This window comes from Ischnura elegans, chromosome 9 (assembly GCF_921293095.1).
Source record: "Ischnura elegans chromosome 9, ioIscEleg1.1, whole genome shotgun sequence".
NCBI classification, from domain to species: Eukaryota; Metazoa; Arthropoda; class Insecta; order Odonata; family Coenagrionidae; genus Ischnura; species Ischnura elegans.
The window spans coordinates 3,905,674-3,927,562 of NC_060254.1; the positions used below are offsets into that span (position 1 = coordinate 3,905,674).

The 21,889-nt window shown below is 35.7% G+C and overlaps 1 protein-coding gene across 12 annotated transcripts in view; it reads left to right on the top strand.

Annotated features, from left to right (window-relative positions):
* Nucleotides 1-21,889, top strand: part of LOC124165482 (phosphatidylinositol-binding clathrin assembly protein LAP) — a 97,921-nt gene that overhangs the window by 47,053 nt on the left and 28,979 nt on the right. For 6 of the 12 annotated variants that reach the window (XM_046542911.1, XM_046542918.1, XM_046542917.1 and 3 more), the window contains 8 exons: nt 1,713-1,830; nt 3,292-3,500; nt 4,037-4,143; nt 4,345-4,386; nt 6,053-6,147; nt 7,427-7,616; nt 10,134-10,292; nt 12,424-12,565. In XM_046542911.1, coding sequence (XP_046398867.1) covers nt 1,713-1,830; nt 3,292-3,500; nt 4,037-4,143; nt 4,345-4,386; nt 6,053-6,147; nt 7,427-7,616; nt 10,134-10,292; nt 12,424-12,565 — 1,062 coding nt within the window. Of the gene's footprint in view, nt 1-1,712; nt 1,831-3,291; nt 3,501-4,036; nt 4,144-4,344; nt 4,387-6,052; nt 6,148-7,426; nt 7,617-10,133; nt 10,293-12,423; nt 12,566-20,359; nt 20,459-21,889 lie in introns of all 12 variants that reach the window. The other 6 variants (XM_046542920.1, XM_046542921.1, XM_046542913.1 and 3 more) reach the window with 4 other exon arrangements.

A 21,889-nucleotide genomic window follows, 5' to 3' on the forward strand; every position in this document is an offset into this window, starting at 1 on the left:
TTTGTTGCCTCCCTCAAAATAGCAACACCATGGATAAGGCATTTAAAATAGTTGTGTGGAAATTTTTAGTTTAGTTAAGAAAGGCCAATGTGGTGGTTAGGATTGCGTTACCTCTATTTGTATTGATATTTTTTTAGCGTTGATTCATGTGCCTTTTAACTGATATTGTTGAATAGTGCAATGAAAATTAGAAGAAATTACATAACTAATACATGCCTTGTATGTAGAGTAGAATTGTAAGCAAAAATTGTTCAAGTGCCCTTCCCAAGTAGCAGCAGAAGACGGCCTCAGTGACGGCCAGTCATATGAAAAGTTACTTTTTTTCAATATTTTCATCATAAATTTAGTTATACGTAAATGGTAAGATTCAGTGTTCAATTATGTGAAGTAAAAAAATATGACCTTTTGAACTTTCCATTGGTGTCCAACTGAAGTATTTACCTGTAAGTTGACCTGTTGGAAGTTGTCATCAATGAAATTTTTTGTTACGTTTAATGTGGTACTTCAAATGGCTCTACATACTTTTTTCCGGTGATTATCTGCTTAGACTAAGGTTTCATACTAAGTACATGTTCTACTACTGCATACATGTTCGGTGGTTTGAAAACTTATTCACAAATATGGATTACATTTTTTTCTGTGTTGATTCATGGTTCATTTGATGTATAAAGTTCTTTAAATTTAAGATGGAAACAAGGTTTCAGAGTTGAAAATACCTTTGTGTTTGTACATACTTCCATTAGTTGTGGACTTACTTCTTTGAATTAGGTGATTTTAATCGTCATATATGATCTCTATTTGTGTTTCTTTGTTAAACTAAGTTAAAAATATGCACTGTTTTAATTTTATGCTTGAGATGAAGTGAATTATGTAGTAATTTAGTATATTTTTAACCTTCTTATCTTAAAAATTTGTTCTTAGTAAAAATAGAACTCGTTCATATTTCAAATTTTAAGTACTGCTAGTAATTTGCTTGTTGTGTAATGAGACACTATTCTAAGTTCATATGTAGCCTCCACTGTGATTAAAACCCTTTCTTCAATAAATAATTTTTTTGCAGATGTGCATGAAAATAATTTCCACACGTCTTTTGCTAGTTTTCGTTTGACACCAGTTCTAGAATTTGATGAATTATTAGAGTAGGTATCCCACTGCTTCCGTTAGGAGTTTTATTGGCACAACATATGTCTTGATCTTTTATTTCTCACCCCAGTAGTATTAATCAGTAGTTACAAAGCATATATAAGTTAATGATCAAAGACATTTTCTTGCTGTTTAAATTTTTCAAACTAAGTCCAAATGTTTTCCTAAACAAAGTTCAAACAGAGGCCCTGAAAAATATGCATATTTGAATTTCATGAGAGTTTCTTGGAAACTGATTAATTCTTATAACAATTGAAATGTGGATTTCTTATAGAATATATGTTTAATTAACAATTGGATTTTGTATGTTTGTGTTTTAAGTCTTATTATGGGCCTATTCAATTTTAATTTCAATTGAATCTAATCAATGCATTAACTTGTCTGTAAAACATTAAAGTAATGCTGTTTCAGACTTTTAATAATTAAATCACTTCTCTAACATTTTTCCTTTGGAAGATGTGATTAAACAGTAAAATAATTAATTATTGGTGTCAAGTGTTCTAGAGTAGGATTTCTCAAGTGATGTTTAACCCGTGGATAATTTATTCCTTACCTTCTTGCTTTGAAAGGCAATTTTGTTGCAGGCTATGACATGTCACCATTTATTCGACGGTATGCCAAATACCTGAATGAGAAGGCACTGTCCTACAGGACTGTAGCATTTGACTTCTGCAAGGTGAAAAGGGGGTAAGGAAATTTATCAATTTTTCCCCATTTCGTTTTTGATGCATGCTATATTATGATGTAATTCTTCATGCAGTGCTAGTCCCGAGAAATGTTTTGTTTTGGGTTGATCAACATCAAGAGTTAATCATTTTGCCTGGATTATTCTGTCCTCATATTTCATGGCACAGCCTGGCTTTATCAATTTGTGAATTTTGAATGCATGTACAATCCTTTGCTCTGCTTCTGAAACTGTTTGCTTCTTACTTTCTGGAATCTTTGATACGATTTCCTACCAGTCTGATTTCCAGGAATGCTTATTTTTTCCGTTGTTTCTACCCATCCATTCTCATGCCAGCAAATTCTTTGAGAACAGTTTTTTTTAGAATTTTTATTCTAGTCTCCTATGACCTTAATTTTCTTTATGAATGTGACATGCTCCCTCTGTTTTTTTCCTTTTCTCCACCAGTTTTCTCATTTGAGATCTTGATTAATTCTTTTTTAAGTGAGATCCATATATGCTTGCTTCATTGATGCATATTACCTATATAAAAATATTCTGTGCTGATGCAGAAATGCTGCTGATTGTGTAGAATTGTCCTTTGTAATTGGACCAAAAATGCAAAACTAATTAGCCATTTAATTATAGTGTTGCATTACATATTAATATATGTGTGTATTGTCTTTACCCTCTGTGTTGACAATCAGTGTCATGACATTTGATTTATATGGTGAAGCAATAACATTTTGAGTTAGAACTGATTCAAACCCATCATCTAATTCTCTTTACCCGTATTTGTCCTGCTTGTTCACATCATGATGTGCATTCATTTTGCTTCTTCTGAACATCATATTTATTTTTCTTCATCATCAATTTGACTATGTTTTGATTATTTTTTTTTTGAAATTGTAAGCAATTCCCAGTCATTTTCTCATAGTTGATTCTATTTATTTTAGCAAAATTAGTGAAGAGTAATTTGATTGGCAAGGCAATAACCTTACCTAGGGTACAGTTCAGTGCTACTGACATTGAAGGAGTAAAAATTGGCTATTACATACTCATCAATATCAATTTGTAGTGTAAAGGCGTGATTAAAATGTGTTTGTAAATGGATAACCAACAATGGATATTAAACTAAGAGAAACATGACTTACATAAATGTCCTTGAAGTAATCTATTACTTCTTTGGATGCATTAATCCCAATATTTCTTAAGAAACACAAGTGCTTCTGTATTTTGTTTTATGAGATAACTGTTATTGAATTCTTTTGAGTAACAGTGTTTACTACGTGCACATGGTTTAAAAATGCTGTGCTTTTGCATTTCTGGAGATAGTGACTGACAAGTCTTGCATATTGGACTTGTTTTTACAGAGTAACATTCCTTGCATTTTTATGTATGTATTTATAGTTCAGAGCATCAGAATCTGAAAATTATTTGCTTAATATTTGGTACAGTATTTAATGTGCAATTTATATTTGCAGGAAGGAAGACGGGACGCTCCGAACTATGAATGCTGAAAAGCTTCTGAAAACATTGCCAGTATTGCAAAGCCAGCTTGACTCATTGTTGGAATTTGACTGTACTGCAAATGACCTTACAAATGGTGTCATAAACATGTCGTTTATGCTTTTGTTCCGTGATCTTATTAGATTGTTCGCATGCTACAATGACGGAATCATAAACTTGTTAGGTGAGTCATAAATTTTTAAACTGTATTTTAAAGTTAAAATATTTTTGCATTTGTAATATTTTGTTGTGCTACATTAAATTATCATTTGGAATTTACATGGTGTAAATAGAAATAAATACGTGCAATGAGGGGGGTGGGGCGGGTTCTTCAAAATGGCCCAAAAAAAAGTTGGCCCAAGATAAAAAGCATAGCTCTCAGGTAACATCTTGTTTCATCTGAATTCATTTTTGTACTAGGGTTCTTATTTAGAGAGCATGTCCTCAGGTCAGTCAGACGTGCTAAATATTTTTTATTTTTTGCATGAGTGGGGAAAGGGAATTAATTATCCTCTAACCCCTTCTCAATGTGACGTTGTGCATTGCTCTAGAAGAGCGAAACTAATGACTCGTGTTTTTGTTGGGCCAACTTCCTTGTTTTAAGAATAACTTCCTATGTAGCCTATACTTTTTTCAACCAATTGTCTCATAAGCAAATTCTAGTGAACTACTTTATGACCACTGATTTTTTTTAAGTGTCGCATTTCTCTCATGTTTCAGAAAAATACTTCGATATGAACAAGAAACAGTGCAGGGAAGCATTAGATCTCTACAAGAAGTTTTTGATTCGAATGGATAGAGTTGCTGAATTTCTCAAAGTTGCTGAGGTGCGTGTTGGACTCGTCGAGTGTTATCAAAATGAGTCTTTGTCCCTCTTTAATCTTGGTTTGTGTGTGTATGTGACGTACTTTATTGAATTGTTTTTAAATTCTGTCTTCTGGACTTGTGCTGGATTTCTTTGGTGAAAATTGGGCAGTGTGCGTGTCCATTAATCCTTGTTCTCATATTTTCTGGGTTCTCTATTTCAGAATGTTGGCATTGATAAAGGGGACATTCCAGATCTAACCAAGGTGAAGTGCTATTTTATACCCTTGCTCTATCAATTCAAATTTTAGATTTAATTTCTATTTGTATGCTTGCTTTTAGCTTTATAATTTATGATTAAGCTTACCTGCAGCGTACTTTCGTACAGTATCGATGTTTGTTTTTGCTCTATGCTTTTGAAATATTAATCAGAAGTAAAACCCATGTTATCCTAATTTTTTGTATTGCTAATGTTTTGATTGACAGCAATATAAATTAGAGCATACTTGATATTAATGTTTTCCAGTTAACATCAATCATTTGTTATTTCCATTTAACATGTCACTTTTCTCTTGTATGAATAAATTTCAGTGGAATTGAACACTGAATACAGTTTTTGCTATTTGTTTTTCTTTTCAATATCAACGTAGACCAAGGATGTAGCACACACTTTTTTCTACTTGCTCCGGTGGTAAAAATGTGTACATGAATGTATTGACTGGTCTATACCAAACTGTCGAAACGTAGGTAGTGCTTGATGGAGTTTGCAATTTTTTGCTGGGAAACTTTTGACCTGTTGAATAGTATTTATATTTGGGATAGTGCATAGGTTCTGGTGACCATTGCTTGTCTACTGACTGTGACCTCTGAAAATCCGTAGTGGTCACGCATCAAGTACTTAACCAAGTCACAGGGTATGTAAGTCACCTGAAAACCTGCAGTTGGCATTGATATGGAATGACTTATGTACACCTATGCTGCGGATACAATACAACACTTTTTTGTTTCTTTTTTTACAGCGTAACACCTTCAGTACCATTTAATTGATATTTTTATTTGTTTTTTTATTCATGAAAATACCATTGTGATAAAGGCTTTTTGTTGAATTCCATCTCCTTATATTGAAGAGCTCTAGAAGTAGGCAGTGGATTGAAAAATGGAAGAAATGGGCCTCTTCATTTTTCTAACTGTAAATGGACTATTAAATTCATTGCATTGGTGAACAAGCCAATTGAAAGCATAGTGAGCGCTAACTTCACAATCCCCTCATATTTATTTATTTTTATTTCAAACCCTTCGATTTGTTTCGTCAAGATTCATGCTAGTTAGAGAAGCCCTGGAAATATCAGGGAAATTGTGTAATGGTTAGGGAAAAGTTCCATAGTTGTGATGAAATGACAAAAACTGTGATGGAACGCATGGAATGTTTAAATTTAGTCCTTTGAATAAATGTTATTCATTTGGATATTTGTGCAACCCATTTTTCTCATTTCAATGATGGATTTCCAGAAAAGTCTCGGCCTCCACTATTTGACCCTCATTTCACGTGGAATATTGCACGTGTGAGCAGAGAGGTGGGCATTTTGTTGCCCTCCTGCCAGTGTGGCTAGGAGTTTCGTCAACTTTTTGCCACTTGACTCTATTTCTGCTACTGCTACGGCTTGACTTCATTTTACAATGCACCTTGCTGCATTTTTCACAGTGAAATTCCCCACATCCCGTGTATGACTGTTTTGCCTTTGGTATAAAGCCAGGGAAATTTAAAAAATTCAGAGTGGAAATCGGGAAATGTCAGGGATATAATGAAGAGTCAAAAACTGACCCGCTCTCGGGGTGGACCAGGGTGAGAGTGGGTCAGGTTTTGACGTGTGTTTGTGTTTGATGGTCGCTGCTTGTTTATACGTTTCTGATACCCCATGTGATCATTTCTAGGCACCAAGCAGCCTTCTTGATGCCCTGGAGCAGCACTTGGCTTCTCTTGAAGGGAAAAAGGGCTCGGCTGCAAATACACCGACACAGACAGCAAGGTTTGTATTTGTTAAAGTGTCCATATTGCAATCAAACATAAAAGTGATTTTTTGGTACCTCTGGTACCCTCATCTAATGTATCAAAATTCTGTAAATAAACACCCAATTGTTGTGCATTTTTTCTGTGGAAAGCATTTATGTCTAAATGATCTGTTATCATATGTTGAGCATTTGTTCAGCTACTTGTCATCTTGTGTGTAAATGTTCTAATGGTACAGATATCCTTCATGTCATTTCTATTTTAATGTCTGTCTTCATAAAAGCTTTTATTTGCATAAAATGGCTTTGGATTGCAGTTCATATTAAGTGTCAAAAATTCATAGCTATTTAAAATTGTAAAAAATGAGCAATTTTTATATTGCGATTTGTTTTTGAATCTGTGTGCAAGTGGATGTCATTAAAATGTTTTGCCATCTTGAAGAGGCATTCATTCCCTATCTCATTGGAGTTCTAAATGGAACAGAAAATTGGCTTTGCACGTATACACCCTCTTTTCTCCTTGTTAAAAGCATTAATTCAAATTATTTTGAAACATTTTACCAGCTACCAAGCTTTTTTCCTTATCAATTTTATAAGTTTTACTTTTGCTCGCTTCCTGCTTATTTTTAGTTCAATTTTAATTACATATATTTTGCTTTAGTTTACCTGCAGCTTACGTTCATATAGCATTTGTGCGCGTTTTAGCTTTTTTGAATTGTTGAATTACTTAATTTGAGAAATAGTTTCTCTGTGTTGTTAAAAAAAAAAACGTTTTATTACTGGGAGCCATTGAGCTAATTCATGAGAATTGTTACAGATCTGTGACCAACTTAGTGTTGCTGAGTTTAGCAGGAATGAAGTTCTATAGCATTACATAGCTGTATAGTAATAACTATCAATGCTTTGAAAAGAGTAGATGTTTGAGTTCACCAGTCATTTGGGCTTTCAAATACATTTTTACATCTCCCATATATATTTATAGCATGCACCATAATAGATCCCTGACAAGTTTAAGCTGTATTTAAAATCATCTCATGAGCACAAATAAAGTGAATTAATGCATGTCCTACTCATGTAATTTTTGTTAGTCGCGTACATCACCTATTTTGTTGATTTTCTGTGTAGTTAGCGTTGTTTAGTTCCGTCCTGATTTTGTTTCCCTTTGTTTTATTCTCCCACCTTAACACCAATACCTTGCTCCTATGTTATCCATGTGTCGGCCTTTTCTGTTCCGCTCTGGCCTGCCTCTCAAACCACCTTGCACCTCGATACCATGTGTGATGCCCAAAACCTGTTTAGCAATCGCGTGAATGTAAAGACGGCAGTCTCTGCACTGTCTTCCACCAGTAGTGCATTTGGTACGGCGGCAGCGAATGCCCGACTTGAGAATCAGGCTGCCAATGGATCTGTCGTTGCCGGTGGGACCATTGATGACACGCTGCGAAAGCAAGTGTTGGCCGAAGAGGAGGCTGTACTTAACCAGTACAAGGTACAATATTTATATGAACTCATTTGGTTTATGTATGCAAGCCATAATTAGGAAGCTAACCTCCCATTTCATCACTGTTATAATTCTCAAATATTTTAGTTTAAGATTATTTTTCTTTGAATGATGAAATTTGAATTACATTTACACAACTCTAAGACAACCCCTGTCTCATGGAACTTCCGTTAAGAAAAATTCTTTTTAATTATAAATGATGGAAAAGCTTAAATTTTTATAATAAAGGATGTTGATTTGTAGTAAAATTTGTTTAAAATTTTTTAACTTTACTGTCTCATGCTGTTACGAAGCAAGTGAATATGGAGTTTAAATGTGCTTACTGAAACATATTCAGTGTCTTTGAATTTATATGACTAGGTAATGGAGTACTTGGAATGCTTTGAATTGTAACATGAGCCCCTTCTTTTGCTTATAGTCATTTTACATGGTCCTTGGTTGTAAGAAAAACTTGTTTGGGTGAATGTGGAATTTTTTATGACTGTCACAGACCTTTTCCCCTAATACTGGAGGATTCTTCTGAGCATAACGGTTGTGCAATTATGGTGCCAGGGACAATACTCATGGGTATTATATTTTATTATTTCTTTAGCTGAAAAAGAAAAACTGCAAAACCCATTTGGTCAGTAAGGCAATTGAAACCTGAAAGTACCTGGACAATTTTTAACTAATTTATTATAAATGGTATGGGAAAGCTTAAATTATGGATATTGACGATGCTTTTTGCAAAATACGATAACTTGGTTATGCAGTGACATGCATACCTGCTTGCTCTTAACTTTTTTTTTTCTTTATCCCTCAATAATGATGGAAGTATCTCTATGAACTATGATGCAGTACACTCCAATGGCTAATGATGGGGAGGGACGGCACGAATAATCAGAAAAAACGGATAACCCACACTTTCTCTTTAATGTCTTGTAATGTTCATAATTTACCTAAAACGATATATTATTATTTATGCAGTTATTCTGTTATTTTAGAGTGCTAGGACACAATAAGAGCTTTCTTTGCCAGTTCGTGATATTTTTATCGGCGATAACATGGTTGCATTCATATAATTAATGCTCCATGTAAGGCCTGGTTTCAAAAACCACACATCCGTGGCTGTGTGATCACAGAAACAGAAAAGTGGTTTGCACGAATGCTTCAAAACCACTGCTCGACGTCGTAAACTACACTGTCAGGCTCCACGCCACTTAGTTGCGTCTCGCACAAGTTGCCCAGGTTGCAACTGCTGCGGGACGTGTATCCGTGATCACGGAGCACGGTCGAAACACTGCGAGGCTTGGAAAACAGGAAGACGGTACTCCCGTGAATGCAGCTGGCACGGGATTGCTTCAATTATAAGATGGGGATTGTAACGGAAATAATAAGCCCGGTGTATCCCTCGCATTAAAGCAGTAATTCCAATGATTTTGAGTCTGATTTTATTTTTTTTAAATAAAGATAGTGGAAAAAATTGAGTGAGAGTGAAAATCATGCAAGGATAATCCGCACCCCTGATAAACCACAGCCAGATAATCAGGAGTCTGCCATATTTTCATTGTATTATAGTTGGTGCATTTTTTGATTCATGTGCTTGTGTCTTAATTTAAATGAAGTAACTGACCCGCAATGGGAGCTGCGGTTGTAGGCACAGGGACTGGGAGATTGGGTAGGAATTGGTAGGAATCAGTCTGCAAATTTAGTGCTCCATTATGTGGACTGACATCTCTTTACATTTCTGATAAGCTTCCTATATTTATGACAATCAACTAGAGGCTGCCATTTAAGATTTTTTTGGCCTTATTTTGAAAAATTGATTAGTTATTACGTTAACTCCATGAGCTTCTGTTCACAATGGCCTATATATTTTATGAACATCACTCAAGGTGAAAATATGCCATTTTATGCATTCTATTTCTTTATTCCTATACCACTGAAAACACCTGTAAACATTTGGCCTTTTATTTTGGGGCTTTCAACATGTTAATAATTGTAATATACAGAAAGAATAATGCCCTGGATATCCAGATGGGACTCGAACGTGCGGCCTCTTGTCACAGAGGCTGATAAATTTCAGTATCTTATTAAAAAACTTGCGATTACGTCACACCGTATTTACTCGTAGAAGCCGTGAACCTTTTTTCCGGAAATGCCAGTGAAAAAAGTGGGCTGTGTGGCTTACAGGAATCCTCAAAATTATATTATACTGCTAAAAGTGCTAAGAAGTTTTTTCCTCTCAAGCCGGCCCAAGAATGGGGGTGAGTGGAGATACGAGGGCGTGGCTTACATGAGTAAATACGGTATTTTGACAATAATCTACACGAATTTGTCAAGTCTTGAAAAGAAAAATGTTTTTGAGGTGAATTATCGAGCAGTGCGTTAAATCATCAGGGTACAACTCACAGTTTTTGCTCAGTTAGTGTTGCCAACTTTGAGTCATTTGAACTTTTCTCTCTTTAGTCAACGGAGGTGACTGAAATCTTGTGATGTGAAATATGTTTAAAAATGTCCTTTCAGGAAAATGCAGCCAAAGGACAGTCTCCTACTTCGATGCAGGCCAGCACAAATCCATTTCTCAGCTCATCACCAACCACTGGCTCTCCTCTGTCTTCTCATCAGCCTATTGTCGACCTTTTTGGGTCACCAACTGCATCTGCAGGCAGTGGAATGGCACAGGTATGATGTAATCCTCATTTAAGGAAGAAAGTTGAGCGCAGGTTATATCGTGTAACTGCATCTTTTTATAATCTGTCCATCAGTTCCCCCTCATCCCTGCTAATCCATCTTTCCTATCCTTTCAAACCTCAAAGATGTTTGCTAATGAAATTATGCAAAATATTCCGAGAACACTTAAAAAAAAATTGCTGGGGGTGTTCATCTTGAATATATTTGCTCATTAATATGTTTTGGTTAACAGTCGGGGCTCTTTTTCTCCCTTCAATCCAATGGATAATGTGTGCTCTACTGAATGCAACTTAACGTATTTGAATTGAGGTCGCTTACGTTGCAGTCACATCAACCAAGTTTAACTTGTGATATGGCTTGCAATGACTCCAAGCAATAATTTATTCTGCCATGTATGGTCCAGACCAGGGTGAGGTCATGCCTGGCCCTAATTGGAGTTATGGTGACTTAATTAGAATTTGTTATGCTTGAAAATTTTCATTCAGAAAACCCTCTTGAAGGGTGTATCTTGCCATCAGAATAAGAAATTTCAATTACGATTCTGATGATGTCAGGCGCAGACATCAAGCAAAAAGCAAAACAAACAAACAATTGTTACTTGAAGACATTAAATAGCTTTTGGGGCTCTCTTTTGACATTCCTGTTTTCCTATCTTTTTGGTATAATTATGAAAAGGCTAAGCTTTTCTTAACTGTGGGTAGCTCTTCTCTGGATTCCCCCTGGATTAATTTTTCCATGATGGCTCATCCTCAGGGCTCAGCCCAGAGTCGGAGCTTGAGACGTTAGCCCTTCTGAATAAATTGACCTGATGGGAATCCCAAGAAGAGTGCACCCACACCATTCGCTGTGAAAGCATCAAATCGCTTTTCTTAGTTATTGCCTGCTCCTAGTCAATTATGCCACATAAAGTTGTTTTTGAACTAGTAGATGCTAATCTTAAGTTCTTTGCTCCACAGTCATACAAAGTTTGTGTTAACGAGGCTTTGTTCTTACTCTCATAATTACTTAAGCCACAATTTTACCCTAAAATTCTTTCTCTTTGATGTCCAAATTTGTGCATAATGGCCTTTTTTTTAAATATGAAAGAAATTTGTCTTGTTACAATTTGTTTATTTGCATATTATTCACTATTTTGAGCCATCAGAAACATTTTCCAAACTAGTTCCTGATTGGCCTTGCAGGAATTGTTTATTCATGTATTCATGAATATTACTTTGGTTAATGTTGGTTTATTGATCATCTTTTGGCCTAAGCATTCAAAGTATTTATCTTTTGCGTGTGTTGGTAACAATCTTTGGGTACATGTTTCTTAATAGATTTCATCTTAGCATTAGTTTTAATGTTTTCATGATTTAACTTTTATTTTTGCTACTTTTTTCTATTCTAAATCATAGATGTATAAGTTAAGGCCAGACACTAGTTGTTCTTCGTGGGTACAAAGATTAATCTGGAGCTTGAATTGCACTACAATTTCTTTCCATCCCTATTGAGTGTTTTCTCCACTGATTGCTCTATTGATGGCAGAAAAATGACCTCGGGGGATGACCGGATGTCTTCAGGGATTTGAAGTTCCATCTCATTTTTCCGTCACTTGGCTTGTCCATTTTTCTGTCACTGAAACTATCACTGTCACCTCCTTTCAGTCAATGAGAATGGGTGACAGTTAACAGCAAGTTTAACACAAAGTTTGGCTTTTAATTGAATGAAACGTGTTAACATTGATGGAAAGGAGAATGGACTGACACAATGCGATCGCTAAAGTGATGTAGAAAGGGCAGTGGGATGACCAAGTGATTCAGAATAGATGAGGGCAAGCAATTACTTTTTTGATCCCTGGTAAGCTACAGCTAGAGTTATCACTCGAAGGGATGGAAACAATGGTTGTTTGATTGTGGCTGTAGATCCTTGAATGCAACACATGGTGTTAAAGTGTGGATGGAAGCCCGCAGTGTGTGCCTATGTCGTGATTGATTATTGTGCATCATCTTCCTTAATATCATGATGAGATGATGTTAAGGAAATGATCATCACAAGGGCATCATAAGATTTGAAATAATGTTCTCCCTTCTAAAGATTCATGTGCATGAGATGGAGAAATTAATGGAAGCTTTTTTTCTTGCAGCCGAGCAAGGCCTCTGATGATCTCCTCCAGCTGAGTGGCAATCCATTTGCTGACATATTCACTGCTTCCTCTCAGCCTCAAGTTGCTTCTGCAGCTCCGGTTGCGCCCACTGCAGCCGCCCCTAATATGTGGATCTCAAATGGTAGGTTTTGCTGGCGTTTCTGATGATGTCCCATGGTCAGGCTAAAATTAATCATGATTATCACTTAATGGATGTCAATTACATATATTTTATCATGATATTTAGATGAGATAGCAAAGGAAGAATTCCCTGAGATGCTATTCTGAAGAATCATTGAAATTGCATTATTTTTAAAAAATATCATTAGTTCAATGACTCACTCCATGTGGATTGACATTATCTTAATGAATTTATTTCCATAGAATGGTGCTTTAAAATTTTTGTTATATGATTTGAATCACCTTTTTAGCAGCAGGAACAGTACATATTAAAATATGTATATGTTTTCCATAATCTTGGCATTTATGTTTAAGTTATACATTCTTGTCCTATGTTTTTAGCAGTATGTTGACTGTTTTCCTTAAATAAATTTGCACTTATCTCTTGAAGTAGGATTTTTTTATCAAAGCAGATTTAGAAACTAATATACTTTATTTTCCTAGGAATTACTAACTCTTTGATTGTCATTCCTCTCTCCCTGGCATTTTCTATTGTGTTCAGAGGTATCGTCAGTTTAGTGAATTTGTTTCATAAGCTCTATAAGGAGCAGTTACTTGAAATCAAATCCCTATTCCCTTCTACTTCATCGTTGGGGACATTTTCCCATGTTTCAGTCAGAGAACAATTATAGTTTGTCACTCTAGATATCATTTGGTGGATTGGTTTACTTTAATTGCTCCCGTAACCCTTTCCCTGTTTGCTCATTCAACGTATTGTGTGCTTAAAACAATTGTTGCCACTGTTGCATAGATAGTAATTTGTTACTTTCATGGAAATGTTTTAATAGGTTTTTCAAAAATGAACTCTGTTTAACCATTTAATATAAAACTACACAATTAATCTGGATCATAATTAGTAGGTAAAATCATAGTCACAATGTTTTCATAAAATATTTGTGCTGGTTGATGTAACAGTTGATAATGTTCCTAGTAATCAATTAATTTCATTATATTCACTATTTGGCAGTGAAATGGTTGTAAAAACTAATTTCTTATTTGTATAAATTCAAGCACCCCTAACCAACCTTAACAATCAAGGATGACATAAATGTTTCTAATTTTCTTAAGGTAATGAGTAGTTATTTTTCTTCCTTAATGGATCATGCATCTGTATGAGTTCCATTTACAGCCTTAGAACATCTGAGAGAGGCCTTCAGTCTACAGGCATATTTAGCTTTGAGGTGGCTGCTTCATTTTAGATAAACTAGTGGTATTAGCGTTACTTTCTTCTTTTGTAGCTGCATCAAGGCATTGATGTGATCAGGCTCTGCTATTCATTCCCACCTCTTCTTTTTTCTATGTGATTAACTAAATTTTTTTGATAGCTTCTTTAATTGATGTTTTCTTAGCATCGTCACTCTGTGTTTAAATGTGGAGATTCCCTCTGCAACTGTACTAGTTGTTGATGTTGAACTAATGTTCTTGTATTTTATCAAATACTCGATGGCGGTTAAAATCGTGCCGCACTACTGATGCTCCAATTTCCTAGATTTTCAGGATCAGCCAAAGTTGCTTCCTGGAAATTTAATGAGATAAACACCATAAATCTTAGTTACTAATACCCAGTCAAATGTAACTTCTAAAGTTCTAGGTATTTGATAGTCAAATGTGCTGCATTTGTTCACTGATTTGATGTGAGCTTGGAGGAGAGGATGAGATAAGTAGACTGTCTTTCTCCATTCCATAGTTAATTTGGTTAGCTTAAGGAATTATTTTTGCAAAAATTCCTTTGGTAGTGAAGAAAAAGTATCTAATTCTTGTTTTTAGATGTTTGCCATGATTAAATGTGCTAGTGGAAACCATTTTTCGATGTGGAATGAACTTTAAATATTAAACATTTTGGTCTGGGAACATCGTTAGGAGACTGAATTATTCTCTTCTGATGGCATTCCCCTTAGAAGGAACTAAACTTTTAGCATTAAAGTTAATTCCACTCCACAGTATGTCCAGAAATGGTTTGCACTAGTGCAAAAGGTATCTTAATTTGCATTGGTAGCAGATCCCATAGCTGGAATCAATTCAGTCACTGCAGTAAATGACTGTCCATTAGAGCAACATGATTCCGCCACAGGCACTGTAGCTAGACGTACAGTATTCTCTAGTGCAAGTATAAATGGTTTGTTGCATTGTTGATAAATTACATTTCTCCTTAAACATTCATAATTTCTGTAGGAGACAACTCATTTGACAATAATGTGGAACAGTTGTGAATTATGGCATTACATCACATAAATAGACTCACCCTTGACTCAAGTTGCGATGTTGGAAACTTTTTTCTTTGAAAATTTTCACTATTGACCTCCCTCCATCCTATTTCCTTTAAATTGGAAGTGGCATTTGGCTCTAGGGATGTTAGCATTTTCTTAAATGTAGAAGAGGTACCTTAGATAGTTACTGTTAAGCAGGCCTTTTCAACTTTTGCCTTACTTTATATAGCTAATTTTTGGTATTTTTGATGGATCTTACAGACTTACTTAGATCAATCAAGAATTGCTATTGAAGTAACATATTCATGGGCCTTTTTTAATTAATGCCTTGGGCACTACTTATATCTTGCAACAGTTTTTCTACTATTCACTTCTAACTTGTTTAACTTTGATCCCAACTGCAGTTCACTTATTTGTGTGCTGAAAGGAGAATGGTTGTTCAATTTCACTGGTAATTGAGGGGGAACACTGTATCATCTATATATTTAAAACTATCATTTGATTTTAATTTTATGGATCAGCTAGTGCAGTTTGACCACTACAGCTATACCTAACGTATTTCACAGGTGTTGGAAACCCCACATTATTTATTAGCATTACATTTTTATGTAATTCAGATGCATTCCATGCTCCTCAAATTGCATTCCTACATAGTAAATATTTATCTAGTTTTATTTCTCTGCAAAATATGAGGTTAATTTATATTTGCAAGTGCAACAACAAAGAATATATAAATATTTTGCATTTCCTTAGGGGCAAATTCAATGTAACTGATTTTACTGCTCTCATTAAATTTGAAAAACCAGCATATTCAGTCATTGAAATATATATGCAGAGTACGAGCTAGACTAATTATACTTTGCCCAAATATTTTCTATCATCCCCTAAGGATTTCTTAGAAACTTGAGTATCAAGCAATATACAGTACGATCCGTTTTTTGCAGTATTGTGTTTTACATCTTCCCACTTATTGTGCCCTTTTCATCTAGTCCCAGCACTTTCCTCATCACTCTCGTAGGTGATAAATCCCATAATTGCTCTTTTTGAGTCCCACTCTCCAAGAAGCTCTGCATGATGAGTGACAGCATGATCACATGCCAGTTGCCTTTGTGGGGGCTTTGTGCCACTCTTTTCCAAGCATTGTGGATGGTGAGGGGGCACGATCTCACTGAGTGATCTTGGAACTACAGCAGACTCCCGATTATCCGGCTGCAGTTTATCCGGGTTGCGGATTATCCGTGCATGATTTTAACTCTCGCTCAATTTTTCCTGCGATCATATAAAAAAATAAAATTGGACCCAAAATTATCGGAATTACTGCATTAATGCTAGGATACACCAGGCTTATCATTTCCGTCAGAATCCCGTTCGTAAAACGGAAGCGATCGCGCGCTAGCTGCATTCAAGGGATCACCGAGTTCGTGTTTTCCAAGCCTAGCAGTGCGCGAACGCACTCCGTGATCACAGATACACGTCCGGCAGCAGTTGCAACCCGGGCAACTTGTGCGAGACGCGACTGCGTGGCGTGGTGCCTGACGATGTAGTTTCCGACGTCGAGCAGTTGTTTTGAAGCGTTTGTGCAAATCACTTTTCTGTATCCGCGATCACACAGCTACGATAGTGTGGTTTTCGAAACCAGGCCTTACATGGAGCATTAATAATACGAGTACAACCATGTTATTGCCGCTAAAAAGATCGCGAACTGGCGAAGAAAGCTCTCATTGAGTCCGGGAAGCACGCTAATAAAGCAGAATAATGGCATAAATAATAATATATTGTTTGTTTTACGTAAATTATGATCATTACAAGACATTGGATTTGATGTTTGGGTTATCCGTGTTTTCCGATTATTCGTGCCGTCCCTCCCCATCATTAGCCATTAGGATAATCGGGAGTCTACTGTACACCCTGCTAAAGTTGGTTGCCTCGAGGACAACTTGTGCCCAACGCGACTGTGTGCCATGGTGTCCGACGTAGTTGTTTTCTGGCATCACTCTCTTACACGTGTGGTCACAGAGCCTTGGATGTGTGGCTCATTGAAGGCAGGATTTTAGTTTCGATTTCCTTAGTTTACACACAGTTATACTCACTTTAAAAATATTTACACTTGTTTATTTCATGTTGTGTACCTAAATTAGCAGCAAAAACATTAGAAAACTCCTCTGGAATGCTCTGAGTGTGATGGTTGAAATTCATCTTGTAGCAAAATTATGCTAGCTGTTTTCAGTTTCAATATGAAGGGCTGAATCACCTAGCGATAATAGGCAGTGTATGGATTGCAAACATTTGATGTCCAAATCTTGAGTAAAGAAGTATAAGTCATTACTTTTCTTGTTTCCTGCTTTGCACTTCAGCCTTTTTTGGGTTAGTAGTGGAATCTGGAAATGGGATTTTACAGTAAGTTGCCGTAAATTCATGTAGCAGGTTGATATTTTTATTTGTTAAATTAAGGAGACAAATGGTCACTTGTAGGCAATGGAATCATGTAATCCTATGTACGGCAGTAATGAGGTAAACATTTATTTATAATACGGTATAATACTTTCAAATGGGTAAAATGTTGCTTTATATATCCGGTAGCAGTTTTTACTGAGTTTCCTTGCTTGATTAGGTCTTACAAACATAGTTGGATATCTGCAACCCTAAATCTAAAAGAGCTGTTTAAGAGTGAATGCTGGTTTTGCTGTACAGCTGGTAGAGGGTCTGCCATTATATTTTTAGATGCATAATTAAAGGCATTCAGAATCCTATACTTGTGAAAGGGATTCCATTTTTTTTTTAATCTATTAACAAAAATTAGGTGATTTGGAAAGATTTAATTTGCCTTTGCTTAATTTAATTCCTTTCATTGTCAAGCAATTATTTACAAATGATCATTTATGAAATGGATTTTACATTTGATTCATCAACTTCTATTCTGAGGGTGGAAAAGTATTAAAATTGAAAGTTTTGTGGCTCATGAACAATCTATTTACAGTAGGACCATTATTGGAGTTGATGCTAGGGTCTATTTATGCTATTGTAATGATGTCTTTGATTATAGAAGATATTTAATGTATTTATTAAGTGGTGAAATAATTCCTCAACTAAGCGACGTAAAGGGTCAATCTTTTGTTTCTATTAGAGATGGGTCCAATAGCAGATTTCTCGAACTCGAATATCGAATTCGAATGTTAAATCATTGCTCGAATATTCGAATACCTCGAATACTAAACGATGAATGTGGGAATGTTTGCCTATGCAGCAGGAAACACATGATTTTGGCGAGTAATTGTGATTTCCTTTAAAGGATTCAAGCAGGAATTTAGCTGATTAATGGAATGTTTTAATTTTATGGAAACAATTGGGCATATAGTTGATTCAACTAACATCTCTTTCAAATATTCCAAGGGGCCTCACCACCTCGCAAAAAAATGATTGCATGCCATCTTGGTATTTACACTGCTACGATGGTTTTCTGTCTAATGTATACATTCTTATCTACCAAACGCCATTTCAGCGGCACGGCCATCTCATACTCGGCTTCCTCCAACTTCTTATTTTCAACAGATAGCTCGCTTTACCCCCACTCCTGCGGTCAAGTGCTAGCGGACAATCAGAGGCATTTTGCAAAATACACACGCTTCTCCACCAGATTTTCTTCAATTATTTTCAGGCTATCTTTGGAAGGTCTCACGAGATAAGCAGATGAATTCGAATTGCTAGCAGGGAGAAACCAAATATCTTGAGAAAATATCCCTTCGCCTGTGACTGTAACAATAGAGATTTATAGCACAACTCATAAATTGTAAATTGATATATGTTTTCGAAAAAAAAAAACTTCCGAGAGGCTCAGTTGCGAGAACATCGAGTTTCGCCAGAATGCTAAGTCTCCGTCATATTTTGACATTTATTACCTTGCTTAAAATGCTTAAATAAAGTCAGAAATATGTCACGTTTGGTGTTAATCTTTTTTAAATTATGCGCACAATGCTAATATTTCAATCCAATAAAGGTGTAATATCAATTGCCGAAAGTCATTGTTAGACACCTTTTGGGCTAATAGATGACTCGTGCAGCAGTTGACCTCCAGAAATGGGGAACTTCGAAGCAGGTAGGCAGAAAAATGTCAGTGAGGGAGAACGAGGGAAGGGTGAAACACGATTCTATTATTCTCCTGTAACTTGAGATTTTCTTTTAAAGTTTTTGATTTATGGTCGTAATACGAGCCCTGCGCAAGCTGGGGCCTTTTGTTTGATTTTGGAGAAGAGGAAAGCTTAAGAGGAGGAGCTGAGGGTTGACGGATGGAGGGGGAAAAGGATATTGGGAATTGCGCTACATACATAGTTACTATCCCACGGCACTGATGTTCTCATGGTGGGGGAAAGCGGGGATTTTCGTATTTTTTTCACCCGATCATTTTCGGTTCCTCATGTCGAACTCTTTTCACCGCTCTAATCGGTGAATTTGATGTAGTTCCTCAACTTGCCAATAACGGTGCTGCATACACTAAACGAGTTGAGTTCTTTACATTTTTCTGAGTCAACTACCAACGACATGCGTGCGACAGTGTATGGCGCGAAATTCAAAGTATTCGAGGTATTCAAGAGCATACCTTTAGTATAATTATTCGAGACCTTGAATATCGAATACTTTCTAGTATTCGAGTATTCGCGGATACTATTCGCACATCTCTAGCTTCTCTGCTAATCAATTTCATGGCTTGCTTTTCCTCCTCGGATGTTGAGGGACTTTGCTCACTTCTAATGAGACTGCCTGGTGCCGGCTATTCTTGTAATAATGTTTGTCATAGTGATATACAAAGCCTTCATGTTTAACTGCTTCATTGCCAGTTTGTAATTTAGTTTTTCATTCATCATGCACTCTTTCGCAACCAAGTAATTGGTTATTTTGCTTTTATGGAATTTATCAATTTATACGCCTTATGCAATTGCAATAAGTCTTGTCGAATGATTTTAACATGATAGTGAAAGGTGATTTAGATAATTTAATTAATGATATTATTTTTCATTGTAATTGATGTTTGGGGTGACCTTATTATAAATATGAATAAAGTTGATGGGGGGCCAATCTCCTCTCATTTGTCATGAACAATAATAATGAAAATCTTTCTTTTGCGTTCAGTGCAAACGATTTATTAAGGTAATGCATCCCAACTAGCTTAGCTTGATTGGAAATACACTTTTATTCTCTGTCCTGCCTGTACGGTTGGCCATTATCATGCTCTTGTGGTTTAATTTTAACTATGTATTAGCATCATACATATATGTACCTTGAACCTGAAACCACATCAATTATGCATTGTTACATTAGTCGAATAAGAGAATCACTTTTACAAAGTAATCATCCATTTGAGTATTTTCACAATTTTCTCTCCTTTTTCACTAACCATTTTTTTAGTTTAACCTAATTTTTTTTATTTGGATGTATTTATTTTTTTAGTACCTATCTTGCCACTAGGGATAATTCATTAAATTATTACATCCAATCATAGTTATTCTAGTTGACTGTAGAGAGTGGTACATCGTTGATCATTCATTGCATTGCAGGCTTTGGAGCTGCTCCAGCTCCGTCTTCAACAAATACTTTTGTAACAGATAAAAACTTCAGTTCTGTATTTGGAGGTGCTTCTGAAGGTGTAAGCCCCGGTAAGTTAATTTTATTTGCACATAGTAGCTCTAGTAGTAAATTGTTCCTCATTTTCTTTCAAGTAGTTTTTTATAGGTTCCATGAGTAGCAGGTACATCATTGTCATATTTTGAAGGTGAATCTTTCTGCTGATGGAATATTTTAACCTTTTTTATTTATAAAATCTAACTTTTTTTATAGTTAGGACTAGAAATCTTTGAGGACTATGTATGATACTTCTGTTCTGTGCCCTAACTCTCTGCTAATGTTTTATGTGTGTGCATAGAAATTTAGATTTGTGTTGTAACGTGGTTAATCATTAATGGGTATATAGATTATTTTCATAATTTTCTTTCTAGAATGCCAATGGTTGAATTCAGTGCGGTGATGATGATGTCCATTGCGTTTGAGTATTGTTCTTCATTCATTTATTTCTTGGATTCTCCAGAGATCTCACTGAATATCTTTTAAATCCCCATTCAGCATCTTCAGTTTAATGGAGACCACTTACTTTAGAAAAATACGGGGTTGAATTGTGAAGTCATTGTAATGTGAATTAACTGCATTCTTGTTGTTCCAATAGAGTGGCCACTATGGAATAGCTCCCAACATTTTCTTTCTCCCGGCCATTGGGTGTGTACACACACAACTCTTGGGCTCTCTAAATACTTTTCTCTCTGTTTTTATACAATCCTTGCTCAGTTTTCTTCTATTTTTCACTAAATATTTCATTTTGTTGCTTAGTATGTATGTGCATCTTGCTAAGCTTTGATGTGGTGGGTATTACCATGGCACCAGTCAAAATACTTTTACAGTTCTCATTCTTTATTTTTTTGTTTCAATCAGCAGCTATGTTGGAGTTCTATAATGTTTTTGAGTTTGTATTTTTTCAGCAAAAAAAGGAAAATAATCCTTTAGTTTTCATAATTTATTGTCGAGATTAGATTTTTGAAGATTGTGACTAGTTCATTTTTGTTTATTGTTTATACTTTGCAATTAATAATGAGCACTCTTTAGCCCACTATTAGTTTCATGCACCTAGATATTGGATCACAGTAATTTGCATCATTATTCTGAAATCTTTCTGTGAGAAGTTGTTGAAGAAATTTGAAACAATACTGAAAAAATTCTTCTAGTTAGTGTATGCAGTGGGGTGCATGTTAAATGAGGGGATTAAACTGAGCCAGCTAAGCTTTTTCGAGAGCCATGGGGAAAAATGGTTATTGTGGTCTTCAATTCCTGCCTTGACTGGTGGCATAGTCCTTTGTGCATTGATTGGAACTCCTGTAATTCAGGGTTGCTCTAACTTTTCTGACCATCAAGTTGAAGGAATTGGCCATTACTTGGCGGAACATTCATAAACTAAACATGATCCACTTTCCACTTTGTACATTGCCATAAAAAAATTAATTTTTTGAATAAAAATTCAGTTTCAAAGTCTACAGCATAAT